The sequence below is a fragment of the Paramisgurnus dabryanus genome, chromosome 1 (assembly GCF_030506205.2).
Source record: "Paramisgurnus dabryanus chromosome 1, PD_genome_1.1, whole genome shotgun sequence".
Lineage (NCBI taxonomy): Eukaryota > Metazoa > Chordata > Actinopteri > Cypriniformes > Cobitidae > Paramisgurnus > Paramisgurnus dabryanus.
In genome coordinates, this window is record NC_133337.1 from 7,967,518 (window position 1) to 7,985,594 (window position 18,077).

The following is an 18,077-nucleotide window of genomic DNA, read 5'->3' on the forward strand; positions in this document are numbered from 1 at the left end:
AAAACTACAGTCATGACCACACCTTTAAACCCGGAAAAGGGAAAAGCCCTCGTTTTCATCCGGAACAGATTATGTATCCCGTCCATTGTACTTAATACAAAATGAACACACAAACATACTAAGAAAATGAATCGCTTACTTCCCTGCCACTGTTTAGGAGTGATTTATTTATATACCCTCTCCACGTTAAACCTGTATTACATAATAATATTGCCCACTGCCAGCACGGATAAACAGGATCATACTTTTATGTAATAGACACAATTTAGCACACACACTACCTATCACTTATAAATGAATAACAATATTCATTAATACTCTGCTTTATTCTGTACAAGTCTCTTATAGTTTCATAGAAAGCCGTCATGCGGATGAATTTGTTTGCGCGTGTCACGTTCAAAGGTTTTTGGTGATAAATGTGGCTGTTGAATATGAACTGCAGGAGAATTATTAACCGAGGTGAAGCTTCATACAGACACACTGTACAGTATGTACACAGGTGTGTGTTAAAGCAGATGAATAAAGTCTTTCATTGACACACGCTGCTTTTAATGCACATGCACACAGACTGAATCCCAGTTCACATACAGATAATGCATGCTGTATATATTAGACATGAAATTATGATTAAACATCATGTTGCATATTGAAAACCCTGAACCTGAGGTTCCTAGAGGATATACTAGTTTCAGTTTTTTATTACTAGTGTAATATCAACAGTATAATTTAATAGCGATTCAGTTAAGGGTGTTTTGGGATTATTACTGTAAATCTTCTTACAGTTACATTCGTGCCTGTTTGCTGACTGTCATTGTGCGTCAAAGGGGCGTTGCTTTATAATTAAATAAAAAGTTAATAGGTATTTTTCTCGTGATCAGCTGTCCGGTTATATATATTTTTACTCGATTTGCAAAAAATAAGAGCAATTTGTAAATACTTGCACAATTGGTTAATTGCGTTGGTTTTGCATTTGTTTTTTTGTGGTTGTGCATGAAATAGGTAATTTTTAATAGGTATGGTTTAAAATGTAATGCTTTTAATAATGCATGAATTGTGTGTTTAGTATTTTTATTTCTTTTAACTCCTCATGCAGTTTCATAAGCAGTATGAAGATAGGTCTATGTAGTATTATGTAAAATATATATATACACTGGCTTATTAACTACCAATATTTAAGTGATATGAAGTTCATGCTTTTCATGCATAGTCAAATCGTTGATGTCTTTAATAACCTCAAATACCGGAGCATGCTGACCTACACATAAGCTGTTGAATTGTGGGGACCTGCGTTCTAGAGCCAAAAATCCAGTTTCTCTCCATTTCACTGTTTGCATCCACTGTCCTAAATGTAAAAAAAGCTAAAATAGATCCTGCATTTCTTATTATTTATTTTTTTTTACAGATATTGTTCATGAGAATCTGAAGATGGGTTCTGACGGAGAGAGCGATCAAGCCTCAGGGACATCCTCGGATGAAGTCCAGTCGCCCAACGGCGTGTGTCTCCGCACCCGCACACATCGCCGCATATCTATGGAGGTAAGACGTGTGTGTTTGTTCATTTATCACAACCACAAACATGCCATATGCTCAGTTGTTCATAGAAAGAAGCACGTGTGTGTGTAAGCTTTACATTGGATTTATTTTTAGCCATAGGGTTTTCCTCTTCTTTATCTTTAATTTCTTCTCTTTTTCTAACATATCCTGTTAGACAGCTGCACTGATTCTTATAAGAAGCAAACTGTGGTAAACTTCTACATTTAGTGAGAGCTTTGAATTGTGTGCATATGAGATCTTATCTCTCTCTACAATTTAACCGCTAAGCGATTAAAGCGATCAGATGCTCCGCCCACAGTAAGATGTCATTGTATTTGTTTTGGGTCCATATCAAATTGTGTCAAGTCGCACAACATTTCTCTTTAAGTGCGAACCGAGAACTACGTGTTATCTGAAACTTGTCACGTCTCCAGGTTACAGTGCTGTTTTAGACAGATGTATTATTAGAGGAGTGAGCTAAAGTCTGGTGTGGTTTGTCTGACATCACTCAGATTTTTAAGAATCAAAAGACTCTTCTTTGTTTTTTTTATGTTATCTACAGTAAAATGTAAATAGGTTGTATGAATGCCTTATAGGAAGGAAAAAATCTGGTGGAAAAAATCTTACCAGTTTCATTCAGATTTAACTGGAGTGCATCATCAAGACTTTCACGTCACACTCAGCAGTCTCGCCTACATGATGCATGTAAAGCCTCTTATTCTGGGGTTTAATTGCAAACCTCAGTTAAGTCCAAACTAGTTATTTGACCATTTGTTTCTTTCTCCCTTTCTGTCTTTGGGGTTCTTTTGCCCCCTGCTGTATGATTCGGATTACTGCAAATTATCAGTGTTTAATACCGTATATATATTCATGCATGGATTTTGATCACCATTAAATCAGAAGAAACATCAATTATTGTATCAGTATTTAATTATAATTAAACATATCTTCCTTGTCAAATCTCAACATAATAACATACACTGCAAAAAATTACATCCGTATTTTTATGTTTTCAGTAGAAATTAAAAAAATATATATTGTATCAAGATAAATGAGCAAATTGACCTGAGCAAATAAGTCCAGTTTTAGACAAGAAATATACAATTTAAGGGAATTTTTGCTTAAGACAAGCAAAAATTATCTGCCAATAGAGTGAGAAATTTTTTCTTGAATTGGCAGATATTTTTACATATTTATAAGCACATATTTATTTAAATTGTATATTTTTTGTCTAAAAACTTATTTTCTCAGGTCATTTTGCTCATCAAGAAAAAGCATCTTGATTTAAGATTTTTTTTATATTTCTGCTGAAAACATAACAAAAATATTAAATCAGTCATTTTTGCAAGTATAACTCGACGTTTGACATTTGGGATTGTTTGTAATTCTGATTATTCTAAAGGATGGTTTGCATAAAATTTTCATTTAACATTTTTTCACAGTTTACATAATCTTAACACTTGGAGGCGGTTTCCCAGAAATGGTTCAGATTAATCCAGGACTAGGCCTTAGTTATATCTGGACATTGGACATAGTTTTTTCAAACATACCTTAAAAAAAAGATGTGTCAGTCAACATGTTATTACATTAAGGAAGCGCAAACATGCATTTAAGTTAAGAGATAACTCAGTTTTTAACATCTTTGTCAAAACATGTTTATTATTATGTCATCATGTTATTATTTTGTTTTATGGTGCTACTTAGCTGTATTTTTTAAGCAATGAAGGCTTAAATCAAAACAAACCAACTGCAGTTAAATTGATATTAATTGGAATGCACAACCAAAAAACAAGATTTCTGAAAAAAAAAAAACGGAGTTATCTTTTTGCAACGAAACTCTTCAACTCTAGGCCTAGCATATGGCCTGTCCGGGAAACTGCCCCTTAATTAATTATTTATTAAAATGTAAAAAAACCATTTTGAATATAAATAAAAGATACAGTGCAAAGTATATTAGTCCTCTAATCATGGTGGGTTACAAGATTAAATTTATATCTGATTTTGGAGTTTTAGTTGTGCCATGCACATTTTCTGTAAGATTCACCCATATCGCAACCACAAGAATACTGCATGCTTTAAAGTTTTTATGAATACACACGAGATACAGAGAGAGAGAGAGAGATGTGAGTGGAGGAGATGCATAGCATGTTGAAGGGTTATTTATGGAAGATGCTAATGCATGAGTTGAGAAGGGCTTTATGCAGGCCAGGCACACTATCTTATTCTAAGACACATACCCAATGAAAACTGTTCACAAACATCAATTATTAATATGGCTTTCCGAGCTAATTTCGTCCCATGTGAGTGACCTTGTTTGCATATGCGTGTGATTTTATTTTTTCAGGACCTGAATAAACGCTTGTCTTTGCCTGCTGATATCCGGATTCCTGACGGTTACCTGGAAAAGCTGCAGCTGAGCAGCCCACCGTTCGACCAACCCCTAAGCCGACGGTCACGTAGAGCATCTCTGGTGAGAGACTGTGTGAAAGATCAGAGGGAGAGCCGAGTGGATGTGTGCTTGTTTACTTGCATAAACCCTCAAGTCCTTCAAGGATTTCTTTGTGAAGGTGGTTTCAAACGTACCCGTCTCAGGTGACGCTCAGCGTTCTCTGCTTCAAACGGTCTCAAGTACTTGCAGTCACTCCCACGTCTTTTATCATGTCAACTTGATGCCTTTTCTTCCCTCTTCATTGTAATAATTTAATCTCCATTGCAGAGTAATGGCCGTATCTTATATCTTTTGGTGTGTGCGGTGCGTCTCTTTTTACGAGCGTATCAGGAATAGTGCATGATGGGACGTCGTCTTAGCAACCACGCTGCATAGCAACACTGCTCACGGTTCACGTTTGTTCTGTCTGTCAAATCAGTTTGTTATATGACATGAATAGTTGTGAGATTGTTTTATTTAAGATGAATAAATCCCAGCTTGGGGTTGAATAAATGAGGTTTCAGTGTAGCAGGGTTAAAACTGTGACACGGTTGTCATACAGCAAACCATTGTCTGACGATATATCATATAGCAATGGGCACACCGGGACAAGTTGGGTCGAGCTATAAATTAAATAAAGTAATGTGTAAATCATGTGCTTTAGAGAGATAGTTTATCAGTTCGCGGATGAATGTCTCTCCAAAATTTCATTTGCTCATGCAAGTACAAACTTGGTTCATCAAAGTCATAAAATCAATAAAAATCAATAGCGTTGGTGGCCCTGATGTTGACGCCAGTTTAAATGTGCACTTCAAATTGTTGTTATTTATGTATATATTTTAAGCAGCTTTAGTTTATGTGAATGCACAGTACAGCAAGCTTTCGTTTTCAAAAACATCATGGGTCATGGAGGCGAGAACCCTGGTGTCATTACGAACATTGTGTCGTTCTCTCAGCTGAGCACAAAGACACATACAATGTTCTTTGTCTGTAGGTTGTATGCACGGGGGGTTGCATGTGAAAAGCCCTCTGCTTTAAGGACCGGCCTTTCTTGGCATTCATTGTTCTACATTGCCATTTGTCTTTGTCGTACTGTTTCCAGCCCTCATTTGTGTGTGTCTGTGTGTGTATACATACCTATACAAATTTGTCACCAGAAGTGAGTTATGTCGTACTACAGTTTTTATCTAAGGTGTAAAAAGTTTACATACATGTAAGACAATCTAACACCTCCCCATTTTTTATTTTTAAATAATAGAAAAATTGTTTTATCTAAGAAGATATTTGAACTAATTTTATCTTTGCATTGTAAGCACTTTATAAAAAAACTTTTATATTAAATTATTAGTGGAACATTGTATGCATTTTTATTCCTCGAAGCATATGGGATCCCAGGTTGGAAACCACTGGTCTATTAAATAACACTTTTTCGGATTGCTAAGTAAATGTGTATAAAAGATGAGTGTCTTTGTATGTTAAAGTTCTTGCGCCCCCTGGTGTACATGTGAGTCTGTATTGTGTGTGTGCATGTTTTGATGTGTGTGCATGATTAATGGTTTTGTCTGGGAAATGATTTTGGCTGCAGATATCGGTGACAGTGAGCTAAACTTTAAACACGTGTTTCTCACTGATAAGGTCTGTTGAACACATTCATGTACAGCGTTAACCACATCTCATTAATAAAGCAATTTCGCTATCTCTCTCTCTCTTTCTCTCTCTCTCTCCAGTCTGAAATCGGGTTTGGGAAACTGGAGACCTACATCAAACTGGACAAACTGGGAGAGGTAAAATTAATGTTTTGCATGAACAGTAACAAATTGTGATTTTAAAGTTGCACTACGTATTTTTTTTAAACGTGGGCTTAATGCAGACGTCTGCGTGGATGCTGCGTCATGCAGAAGGAAATGTTTTCAGTTACTGATCCAACTGTAAAAAAAAAACTTTTTGCAGCCATCTGCATCACTTATGAATGAATAGCTTTTAAAGGTTATTAATATGCTTCATGTGATAATACGTTTTGATCAGATTTGTAAAAAACCTTATCTTCACATTATGGTGCAAGATGTTTTTATAACCTGATGCACTTTTAAACCACATTTAAATCTGTGCCATAAAAGTGCATACACTGCAAAAAAATTACTTTCTTATTTAGTATTTTTGAATTGTTTTCAGAACAAATATCTACAAATTCTTTAATGCATTTTCTTGATGAGCAAAATGGCCTAAGAAAATAAGTATAACAATATATATACAATTGAAGTTCAAGATTTTTTTTCTCACCCCATTGGCAGATTTTTTTGCTTGTTTTAAGAACAAATTCACTTAAATTTTATGTTCAAAAAACTAGACTGATTTTCTTAGGTCATTTTGCTCATCAAAAAATGCATCTTAATTTAAGAATGTTAGATGTTTTTACCGAAAACAAGACTATTTTTTTTTTTTTTAAGTGTAAACCCACTTATGATCATACATCAGTCTCTAATTTTTGCTGTAATTGTATTACAGGGGACATACGCCACTGTGTTCAAGGGGCGAAGCAAACTGACGGACAACCTGGTGGCTCTAAAAGAAATCCGATTGGAGCACGAGGAAGGCGCTCCATGCACGGCTATCAGAGAGGGTGAGGAATTTGTCTTGAGTTTTCAATTCCATGATGCTAATGTTGATGTTGGACCAGTTAGCCAGCCAGCCTTCAGTTTGCAGTTGCACATGAGTAATTTTCTTGGTTTCTCTCACTTAGTCTCATTACTGAAGGATTTAAAGCATGCCAACATCGTCACACTTCACGACATCGTCCACACGGACAAATCCCTTACCCTCGTCTTTGAGTACCTGGTGAGTAAACCTTCCCATGACCCTCTACTTGCTACCAGCGAGTTAACAGATCTGTGCAATCTTGTGCTCATTGCATTGCATTGCTTTGCTTTTATTATTATTTTTCCATGACTTCCTGCAGGATAAAGATCTGAAGCAGTACATGGACGATTGCGGGAACATCATGAGCATGCACAATGTTAAGGTACATGCAGTATATTTTGTTGTTTTGTTGGGTCACATATAAACATTTTCTGGGTTTGTTCAAAGAGTTTTTATTGCAAAGTTGCATTTTTATATTTTCACTTTCACATCTTAAGGCTCATCCCTTTTTGATTCAATGCTGGGTTGAAAAAAACAAAGTACAGTACTTTGTTTCAGTTTATTTCACACAAAACCGGTGTAACATTGCATAAACTGTTTCTTTGTCGGTGTGTTGCAAGCACATGGTTTTCTAACCTGTAGATCATGTCTGGTTCCAGATTTTCCTGTTCCAGATCTTGCGAGGCCTGGCATACTGCCACAGACGCAAGGTTTTGCACAGGGATCTGAAACCACAGAACCTGCTCATCAATGAAAGAGGAGAACTCAAACTGGCTGATTTTGGTATGTTTAGCACAATATTATGTAAGAAATTGTCCAAAAAATCCTTCTTGCTTTATGTTTAAATTTTAAACCGTGCCTTTCACGTGTGACTAAAATGTATAAGCCAAAATTCAAGTGAACATATTTTGGAGAACCCTACTCCCCTACCCGAGTACCTTTTATACTGAGCCATTTATAATACTTGATTGTGATTGCCTGAATGGTGGCATTTCATGGTAAAGTTTTCCTGTAATGTCTACGGTTTAAGTCAAGTCAAGTAAAATTCATTTAAATAGCGCTTTTTTACAACGTTGCGTTGAATTAAAGTAGTTTTACATGAAAGATGAAGAAATTAAACCACAGAAAATATTACATATGCCGTTTATGGGGTAGAACATATGAAAATATTGCTAATTTTATTGTCCTCATAAATAGATATTAATCTAATAAAAACAATATAGACATTTTTTCAACAAGCAAACATTAAGGCAAATAACATGATATTTAATTGATTTAATAAATATGATATAATCGTTGCTGTCCTAGGTAGTGATCTATGCACACAGCTGTGCATGCATCAATTCTGGTTTAATTCAACTTTATGTTGGTTTATTTTGGTCCCTTTCTGTACCTTTCTTTTTATATTGCTTTTTGAAAAAAGATATTCAGTTAGCTGATCATTAACATCAAGAATGTAACCAGGATCTGAATTTACAGTGGCAAGAAAAAGTATGTACACCTTTTGGAATTTTATAGTTTTCTAAATAAATTTGTCATAATGTGATCTAATCTCCATATAAGTCAAGTGTATTAACAAACATAACGTGTCAAAAAATAACTACACAAAAATGTTGATCTTTCATGTCTTTATTGAGAACAACCAAAAAAAACTTGTAGTGCTTGTGGAAAAAGTATGTGAAGAAGAACACGCTTATGTGAGCCGTGCCCCGCCAAAAAGAGCTTTCAGAGGAGCTACGATCAAGAATTGTTGCTTTACATAAATCTGGAAAGGGTTATAAAATTACTTCAAAGACTTTAGAAATTCACCAGTCTACAGCAAACAATCTATAAATTCAGACGCTTCGGGACTGCTGCTACTCTACCAAAAAGTGGGCGCCCAGTCAAATGACACTAAGAGCACAACGAAGACTCATCAATGAGGTAAAGAAACAACCCCGGATGACAGCCAAAGATTTGAAGGTGTCATTGGACTTTGCTAACATCTCTGTTCATGAGTCTACAATACGTAAAACACTGAACAAGCAGGGTATTCACGGCAGGACACCACGAAGGAAGCCACTGCTTAATAAAAAGAAGATTGCTGCATGCCTGAAGTTTGCAAAAGACCACAATGACATCCACAGCGCTATTGGCAAAATGTTTTGTAGACTGATGAAACTAAGATTGAACTATTTGGAAGAAACACACAGCGCTACATCTGGCATAGAAAGGGAATGGCATATCATCATGAAAACATCATCCCAACTACTGTAAACTATGGTGGAGGAAACATCATGATTTGGGCCTGCTTTGCTGCATCAGGGCCTGGCCTGCTTGCAATCATTGAAAGAAAGATGAATTCCAAAGTATATCAGACAATTCTTCAGGATAATTTGAGAATGTCTGGACATCGACCCAAAACACCAGAGCAAGTCCACAACAGAATGGCTTCAAAAAAACAAAATCTATGGATTGACTTGAAGAGGGCCATACACATGAGATGTCCAAAGAATTTAAGCAGTTCTGTCAGAAATAATGGGCCCTTAATGATGTGCAGGTCTGATCCACAGCTACAGGAAGCTCCTGGTTGAGGTTTGCTGCCGGTCAACCAGTTATTCATTCTAAGGGTTCACTTACTTTTTCTATCTTTGTTTTGCCTTAAAATTAACACAAGTAATGTTTTTAACAAGGCATGTATGTTAAAACTAGCTATATTTCCCAATTAAACTATGGCCTAGTCCTGGTTTAAGCTAATCCCTTTTCAAGAAACCATCCCATTATGTTTGTCAATATCCTTGACTTCGATAAAGATCAGATCACATTTTTTGACAAATTTATTCAGAAAACCATGAAATTCCAAAAGGTTCACATATATGAATTTATACATATCATTAGTTGGATAAACAAATATTGTTTGTTTGATGTACATTGTCATGTCTATGTTTGTAGGTCTGGCACGAGCCAAGTCTGTCCCTACAAAGACGTACTCTAATGAGGTGGTAACCTTATGGTACAGACCTCCCGATGTACTCCTGGGGTCTTCAGAGTACTCCACACAAATCGATATGTGGTGAGTAATGTGTGTGTCTGTGTGTAGCTATGCAGCAGTGCTCATTAAGATTTATGATTGACTATTAACATTCATCATCTTAAAGATTTAACCCTGTCCTGTTCCTCCACAGATAATATGTCTTATTTAACCTCCCTCTCTCTTTCTCCCAGGGGTGTTGGATGTATATTTTATGAAATGGCTGCAGGTCGGCCGCTGTTCCCAGGATCTACGGTTGAAGACGAGCTGCATCTTATCTTCAGATTACTGGGTAAGCGTGCACACACATACAGACAAACTCATGCGACGTCCGCTCTTTGTAGCTTTAGGATTCAATTCAGAGACTGTGACGAAACGCACACCTCAATTCCAGACATTACGACACCCATAACACTTACACGTTTTTTTCTCATACTGGACGTCTCGCACTGTTCAGAGTCTGATGTGGTTATCACCTGCTTTAAATATCAACAGCAGCCATCACACGCAGAAGTTTTGATTGAAAACTGCAAGATCACGTGTTAGGTTACCACAGGTCATCTGAAATCCGGTGTGGCTGACGCTCACCTGATTGTTTCACTGCTCTTCCTAGATTTAGGAAATGTCGAAGACACTTCATATTACACTTAACATTGTTGTTAGAGTACAGAATAGTTATTTATGTACACCTAATTTAAAGTGCGACCGAAATGTCTTATCAAGAAACATCTGCATTAAAAAACGTTTAAATATATTGCTGTGATTTTGCACAGACTTGTAAGTCGTTTAAGTGTAATTACACATAACCATGGTTTTCAATCTTTTTGGCATGCACCCCTCCTTGTGTAGGGTGCATCCCTTTGCGCCCCCTCCAAAGAAAATTCAAGACATAAAACAATGACTACATTTACATGTACACCAATAATGCGATTATTTCCAATATTCAGAGTAGTAAGGTGTTTACATGACTGGAGCTTTAACCTCTTCACTCCTGTTTACATGCAGTTTTTATTATTTTTTATTATTCACGCATAGCCCAATACAGAGCACAAATTATGAACTCGCATAGACTGTGCATTGTTTTAATTTACTTGCGTTACATGACAACACGTTCTTATGGACATATTTCGTTATTTGTTGCCGTAATGAAGAAATATTATGACAGTGCCTATACCGATTTTATTCACTGCTTTTGTGTTATTTGAGCTGTTTCTGGATGAAGGCAGACTGCTGACAGCGAGTTCAGGGAAAATGTCCTAATGTCTAGTTTTGCAGCCATGTTGCAGCAGCAAAGTCCTTGATTATTACGCCAGAATGAGAGTATAGGTCCTAGCCATATCTGCCTTGAAAATCGCAGATTTTAATTTTCTGCCAGTCTTAGTACACGATGTAACTACAGAAGAGTCAAGTTTAAAATAGGAAATCGAAACTTGGTTATTTTTGAGCTTGATGCTAATGGTCTAATCAGATTCAATGAATTATGCTAAGCCATGCTAAAAGTGGTACCACCAGACCCAGAGATCGGCTGAATGGATTCCAAAATGATAAAACTCCAATTTTTTTGCTCTAGTGGAGCTGGAAAATTAGCATTTTTTTCAAACAAATTGGAGTGCCCCTTTAATACTATTATTTGCGATTATGAGCTTAATCGCATTCTTTTTATTTCAGTATTGTGCTACATGAGGCAAAGTAAAATCACAATATTGCCAAAATATCATTACCGGTATAATCGCATTATGAGGGTGCACAAACTTAATTAAACAAAACATTTTTAATAATATAATGTAGTGCTGTTGGTCAGTAGCCTAAAGGGCGATTTATAGTCGTGCGTAGGTGCTATCCGTAGCCTGTGCGTAGCTCTGCGTAGCCTGACGCGCACCTCACAAAATTCCTAACAGCGCGTCGGCTCTACGCGGACCGCAAGCTCTGTGATTGGTCCACCAGAACCCCTCCCGTCAGGTAAAAAAACTGCGTCATAGGTATTTCCGGTTGAGACGGTGAAAACAAAGATGAGCCAAGTTGAAGAGTGATTTAACTCAAACTGCAACATAAGTCGCTGTTTATTTACTTCCATCATTGCTGGTCTTCTCAAATTATACACAACAAGTTGCTATTTCTTCTTCGTTTGTGGGTTAACTTGCTTAGCTTCTTCTTCTCTGACGACTTCTGCTGCTACTGTGGTTACACGCGTGATTACTGCCAACCACAAACGAAATAGCAACTTGTTGTGTATAATTTGAGAAGACCAGCAGTGATGGAAGTAAATAAACAGCGACTTATGTTTCAGTTTGAGTTAAATCACTCCTCAACTTGGCTCATCTTTGTTTTCACCGTCTCAAACGGAAATACCTATGACGCAGTTTTTTTACCTGACGGGAGGGGTTTTTGTGGACCAATCACAGCGCTTACGGTCCGCGTAGAGCCGACGCGCTGTTAGAAATTTTGTGAGGTGCGCGTCAGGCTACGCAGAGCTACGCACAGGCTACGGATAGCCTACGCCGTAGGACCTACGCACGACTATAAATCGCCTTATTTTTGAGAGGTTTAGTTACACAGAACTTGCCCCCCAGCACCATCTCGTGCCACCCAGTTTGAGAACCACTGACATACAATGGATTTGTATGAATAATGCAAAATCTATTTCTTTATGTAATTTAAAACAACATGATGTGCTCATTTCTTTACCAAAGAGAACTATAGCTGTAAAAAGAGATAGTGATGTATTGTATGGTAATACTATGCATTGGTACTAAATCATTAGCAGGGTACTGATGATATTATACTCCAGGGTAGGTGAGGTTGAATAAACTTCACTCATCTACTTAATTGACACGTCATGTCTCTGACATTTTAACGAACATAAAAATATTGATGAAATGTTTAAACGTTACATAAGCAATCCAGGTAAAGGTGTCGAAAATTACTTGCTCTCTTTTGGGAACAGTTATGGAGTCCAGCATTATTGGTTTTCCTAAGCATTATAGATCATTCAGAAAAAGTCTTGCAGCTTTACTAAAATGAAAGCGTCTAAAGGGAAATTAAAAAGTATTTTGATGAATGTTTTGGCTTTGTCTGGAACAGGTACACCAACAGAGGATAACTGGCCCGGGATCTCATCCATCGAAGAATTCAAATCCTACAACTTTCCCAAATACAAGCCTCAACCCTTCATTAATCACGCACCCAGGTACCTGCAGTGTGTTTGTGAGCGATACATCGCTCTTTTATATAGCATACATGTATGTGACCCTGTCTGTTAAATCCAGGATTATTACTGTTAAGTTTTATAATCTTATTTTGAGATTAGAAGCATCAGAGTTTATTTTTAATCATTGATTTCAGACTTTGACATGGCCTCAGTTAACATTAAAGATATCAAAGTTATATTTGTACAAAATGTTATTTTCATTATGTAAGATGTTTTTAGGTAAATTATAGTGATGAAAAAATGGTTTATACAGACTGGGTCATTTATTTGTAATACGTTTGTTTGCTTGGTGAGTTTGTTTTTACCTCTGTGTGTTTGTCTTGTTACACAGAGCAAATGACCATGACCTCATACTCATACCAGTGTGTGTGTGTGTGTGTGTGTGTGTGTGTGTGTGTGTGTGTGTGTGTGTGTGTGTGTGTGTGTATATGTGGAAAATTTGTGTTAGGTTGTGGTGTATGTTAGAAACTCTAGCGTGCCAGCATGGCAGGATATCCTGTGGAATATCTGAGACAGTTTTCTTCCTGTCCTGCGAATGCCAGTCAAATTTGTCAACCTGCTAATGGTCACATCTCTCTTTTCCTCTTTCTTTTACAAAGGTTGGATACTGAAGGAATAGAGTTGTTGTTGTCCTTTCTAAGGGTAAGAATAAGTTCTCACTTTTACATAAAATGCACAATGTGACATTCATTCCTATAGCTCAGTTGGTAAAGCATCATGGGTTCGATTCCAAAGGCACATCCATACTGAAAAAATGTATACATTGAATTCACTTTAAGTTGCTTTGGATGAAAGTGACTGCCAGATACACAAATGTAGATGTAGCTCGTCGGCTCATTTGGATCTGACAGATTTAATTTGAATGTTTTTTCCCTAGTATGAGTCCAAGAAGAGGATCTCTGCTGATGAATCAATGAAACAATCCTACTTCAAGAGTCTGGGCATGCGTGTGCACACATTGCCAGAGAGTAAGTCCTTCACCATACACATACATACAGATCTGGTACTCATTTAAAAAAATCTGCATTCTCATACTGTATAAAGCCTTATTTTTACGTTGTGCTGTGATTCGGCAGATATATCCATATTTACACTGAAGGAGGTGCAGCTTCAGAGGGACCCCGGTTACAGGAACTCCTCGTACCCAGAGACAGGTTGGTTTGTGACTTGTATAGTTCATTATTTATGGTTCTACAAAAGGTCTGCATATTTATTTAGATAATTACTTATTTAGCAACCAGTGTTGGTCAATAGTGATGCTCCGATCAGGATTTTTGCTGCAGATACCATCTACGGGCTAATACTAATCCCTTAAGCTTTATTCAAAGGTGCAGTGTGTACATTTTAGGAGGATCTATTGACAGAAATGCAATATAAGATACATAATTATGTTTTCAGTGATTAATAAAGACCTTACAAAATGAACTGTTTTGTTTATATGACCATAGAATGAGCCATTTTTGTCTACGTACACCGCGGGTCCCCCTAAATGGAAGACCCATTTTGGACCAACATGTTTCTACAGAACTGCTCTACAGAGTGTGTTGCTTCACTTAGTTTCTCAGATGATGTTTGTCCTGTGGTGAGCTGTGGACTGAACGGGTGGTTGCAATTCGCAACCTTACCACTAGATGCTGCTAAAATCCACACACTGCACCTTTAACTGATATAAGCTTTCTCTGTGGACTAAGCCATTGGTTGCAATTCACAGTCTCACCACTAGATGCTGCTAAAATCCACACACTGCACCTTTAACTGATATAAGCTCCCTTTACATGGAAGTTGCAATTTTGGGCATATTTACTCATTTTTAGGAATTTGCGTTGTCTAATAGTTCAGATGAAGAATTATGTTTCTCTTTTTGAAGAAATGTCATTTTTGTGCACTTAAAACTCTGTTTTGTATTTCTGCTTACCATCTCTTTTCTTTCTTCTTTCTCTTTGTGTCTGCTCACAGGCAACAGCAAAAACAGAAGACAGAGCATGCTGTTTTAAACTGCGTTCCCTCACACCCTTTCCCCCTTGTGAACACACCTCACCCAAGCACACACATATACACACACTTGACGGATTAGGCTGATGGCTCTTATTCTGTGACTGTGTTGTACAGACTAACTGACTAGCCTCCCTCGCTGTCTGAGAGTGGGTGTTTGGTGTTCACATGCATGCATGCGTGCGTGGTAAAAGGAGATCGGTCGAACCCACTGTCTGTCTCCCCTGGTGTCCCACCTCCAGCATGCAGCCTTGAGCCAGAACGCCCCAACGCCCCTCGTCCGGATGCCCTCCCCTTTTTTGGGTGACGGTTAGGGTGTGTGAATGTGTGCGAGTGTGTATATATTTATTGATGGGGGAGTTGATTTGCTGCTAATTGACTACTGTCTCTTCGTAACTTCCTCACTCTTGGGCGACCCCGAATCTGGTTGCCACGGACACGTCAATCCGATGTCGATACGGTTTTTATTTTTAAAGAGATTATTATAATTCGTTGAAATGTTGATATCGCAGCTGTCTGTCTGTTTGTCGTTGTGTTCATTTTACAGAGATGAAATGACTACACGAGTGTGTTTTCAATTTGTTTTTGTTTTCCCTGGCACGGTGAGGAGTTTTCACTTCGATCGAGTGGCAAGAGACTCAACACTCGTACACAAAACATGAACATTCATTCCAGATATCAGTTTTAACATACTTTAAAAAATGAAAGCCAGTCTTCCTCCGTTGCCTCGCTCCAATGTGGGAGGTTTCTTCAAATGTGGGCCTGCTCATCCAGCGATCAATCCAAAGCTCCGGAGACTACTGTTAGCGTGATGAGTACTGAATATGGGATCCCACAACTCATCCAGTTGGTGTGATGGAGCAACGCAAAAAAAAAGAAGAGGGATCAAACACTGGACCAGCGGGAACCATGTGACCTCACCAATCCGCCAGAAACCGGACCACCTCCCTCTTTTTGTTTTTGAATCCTAAAGTGATAACTTTATGTGTGAAGTGAAGTCCTCTAATGCCAGATCTTTGTTTTTGTTTTTTTAAAGGCATCATCACATCCCGTTACACAAATGACTTTTAATGTCCTATTAATGGAGCTCCTCTGTAGCTTTTGAGCGTATGTGTATGTAATGCTTGTATAAGAGAGAGAGTGTATGTGTGTGAATATATGGAGATCATTAACTGTACAGAGCCACATTGCTTCGTGCTAGTGCTGGCTGTGAAGATGAGCTAGTTTCATTAACAGTATTAAGAGAATTTTCTATTGTTACATATTGACCCTTCTGTGAATAATGGTCTCTATATGTGGCATGTTGGAGTCTGACTGTCCCACATTTGTGCTTGATTTTATGCAGAAGAGAAAATGCATTGTGTTGATTGAAAAAAGGAAAAGCAACAAAAAATGAACATTTTTGGACCAATGTTTCTTTTCCCCAGCATTTGTAAACATGAATAACGCAGAAGATGAACAGGTTTTAGATTCAGACTGTTGTTTTTTTTTCTTTATGAACTGACAGATGTTTATTAATATTGTAATATTAGAGTTGATTGTTTCTGGAGATACATGCGCGAGTGTGTGTGTGTGTGTGTGTGTGCGTGCATGCGTGTGTGTACGCGACGCATGGATTGCTTGATGTCTGTATGCTCCGCCTCCGTGAAACACTGACGCTCTCGATCACGGCTGTCAGCTGAATTGACCGTTTAACTCTTTGTACTGCAGATATTTATTTCTCTTATTCAGTGAAGTAAACATGGTCTGTTTCATACAGAGAATATAGTATGTCTTTTTTTGTGTATTATATTTTTTTATTACACGGCTCGTTGCAATGCTTGATTCGGATTGGCCAGTCGTGACATTTGCAGGTTTGTTATTCCCGGATGACAACCGCTCCAAACTAATAGACCATTTCAAAAGATGTAAACAACACTGGTCCAGAAGGACTTCCTGTTTCCGTTTTTTAACACTAGATAAATGTTGGGATAAAATAAACCAACAGAACATATAAACCTGAATTTACGGAAGAGGATTAGGGCCACTGGCCCCAATTTGAATTCTGACTTTTTTCTCAGAATTTTGACTTTATTCTCAGAATTCTGACTTTATTCTCAGAATTCTGACTTTATTCTCAGAATTCTGAGATTAAAGTCAGAATTCTGAGATTAAAGTCAGAATTCTGAGAAAAAAAGTCAGAATTCAAATAATTTTTCACCAGTGGCCCTAATCCTCTTAAAGATAATAATATATGTAAAATAAAAAAATAACTGTCACAAACTGTAACAGGAAGTGTTTCTGGACCAGTGTTGTTTACATCATTTGAACTGGTCTATAGGCTTGTTCGATTATTTGTTCGGCGCCGCAAGAACCGAGCAGCCGGATGACGTCAAAAGTTCCGCGAGAGCGATTTAAAAGCAAACTCCTCCGTATGATTTCGCGAAACTTTGACGTCATCCGGCTGCTCGGTTCTTGCGGCGCCGCATGAAGTCGAACAACAATTAAACTCACGGTAGTTTATTAGTAGTTTTATAATTAAATAGTTTAATATTATAACAAAATTAAATATTAATATGTCTTTTAATAACATATATGACATATTTACAAATGATTAAACCAAATAATGTCTTTTTGACATTTTAAATTATCTTTAGACTGAAAATACAGGTTTTTCTCGCGGAAGTTCTGCATTTGTTAAAAGTGCGCTCATAAATTATTTCAAATTAGTATTTAATATTCCTTACCTTACTTATAAGGTAACACATGGAGGTGGTTGTGAAATAAGCCCCTAGCTTCAGTGTGATACAAGTCACCTTCGCACTGTCAACCGGCTGCTTGTACATTAAAGGGGACATTTCACAAGACCTTTAAGATGTCAAATAAATCTTTGGTGTCCCCCAGTACGTATGTAAAGTTTTAGCTCAAAATATCATATAGATAATTTATTATGCTAAAATTGACACTTTTTGGTGTGAGCAAATATGTGCAGTTTTTGGGTGTGTCCTTTTAAATGCAAATGAGCTGATCTCTGCACCAAATGGCAATGATGTGGTTGGATAGTGCAGATTAAGGGGCGGTATCATTCCCTTCTGACATCACAAGGGGAGCCACATTTCAATTACCTATTTTTTCCACATGCTTGCAGAGAATGGTTTACCAAAACTAAGTTACTGGGTTGATCTTTTTCACATTTTCTAGGTTGATTGAGACACTGGGTCCCATTTATAGCACTTATAGTCAGATTTTCATGATATGTTCACTTTGTCTTATCCTTTACATGTGTAGGT

At 37.4% G+C, this 18,077-nt stretch overlaps 1 protein-coding gene across 1 annotated transcript in view; it reads left to right on the forward strand.

Annotated features, from left to right (window-relative positions):
- Positions 1–16,571, forward strand: part of cdk17 (cyclin dependent kinase 17) — a 52,825-nt gene extending 36,254 nt beyond the window's left edge. The window contains exons 4-17 of the mRNA XM_065255323.2: positions 1,403–1,536; positions 3,878–4,003; positions 5,689–5,745; positions 6,467–6,581; positions 6,702–6,796; positions 6,918–6,980; positions 7,258–7,381; positions 9,530–9,650; positions 9,803–9,900; positions 12,690–12,795; positions 13,416–13,458; positions 13,694–13,784; positions 13,893–13,970; positions 14,773–16,571. Coding sequence (XP_065111395.2) covers positions 1,403–1,536; positions 3,878–4,003; positions 5,689–5,745; positions 6,467–6,581; positions 6,702–6,796; positions 6,918–6,980; positions 7,258–7,381; positions 9,530–9,650; positions 9,803–9,900; positions 12,690–12,795; positions 13,416–13,458; positions 13,694–13,784; positions 13,893–13,970; positions 14,773–14,810 — 1,289 coding nt within the window. The 3' untranslated portion in view covers positions 14,811–16,571. The remainder of the gene's footprint in view (positions 1–1,402; positions 1,537–3,877; positions 4,004–5,688; positions 5,746–6,466; positions 6,582–6,701; positions 6,797–6,917; positions 6,981–7,257; positions 7,382–9,529; positions 9,651–9,802; positions 9,901–12,689; positions 12,796–13,415; positions 13,459–13,693; positions 13,785–13,892; positions 13,971–14,772) is intronic.
- The last annotated feature ends 1,506 nt before the right edge of the window (positions 16,572–18,077 follow it).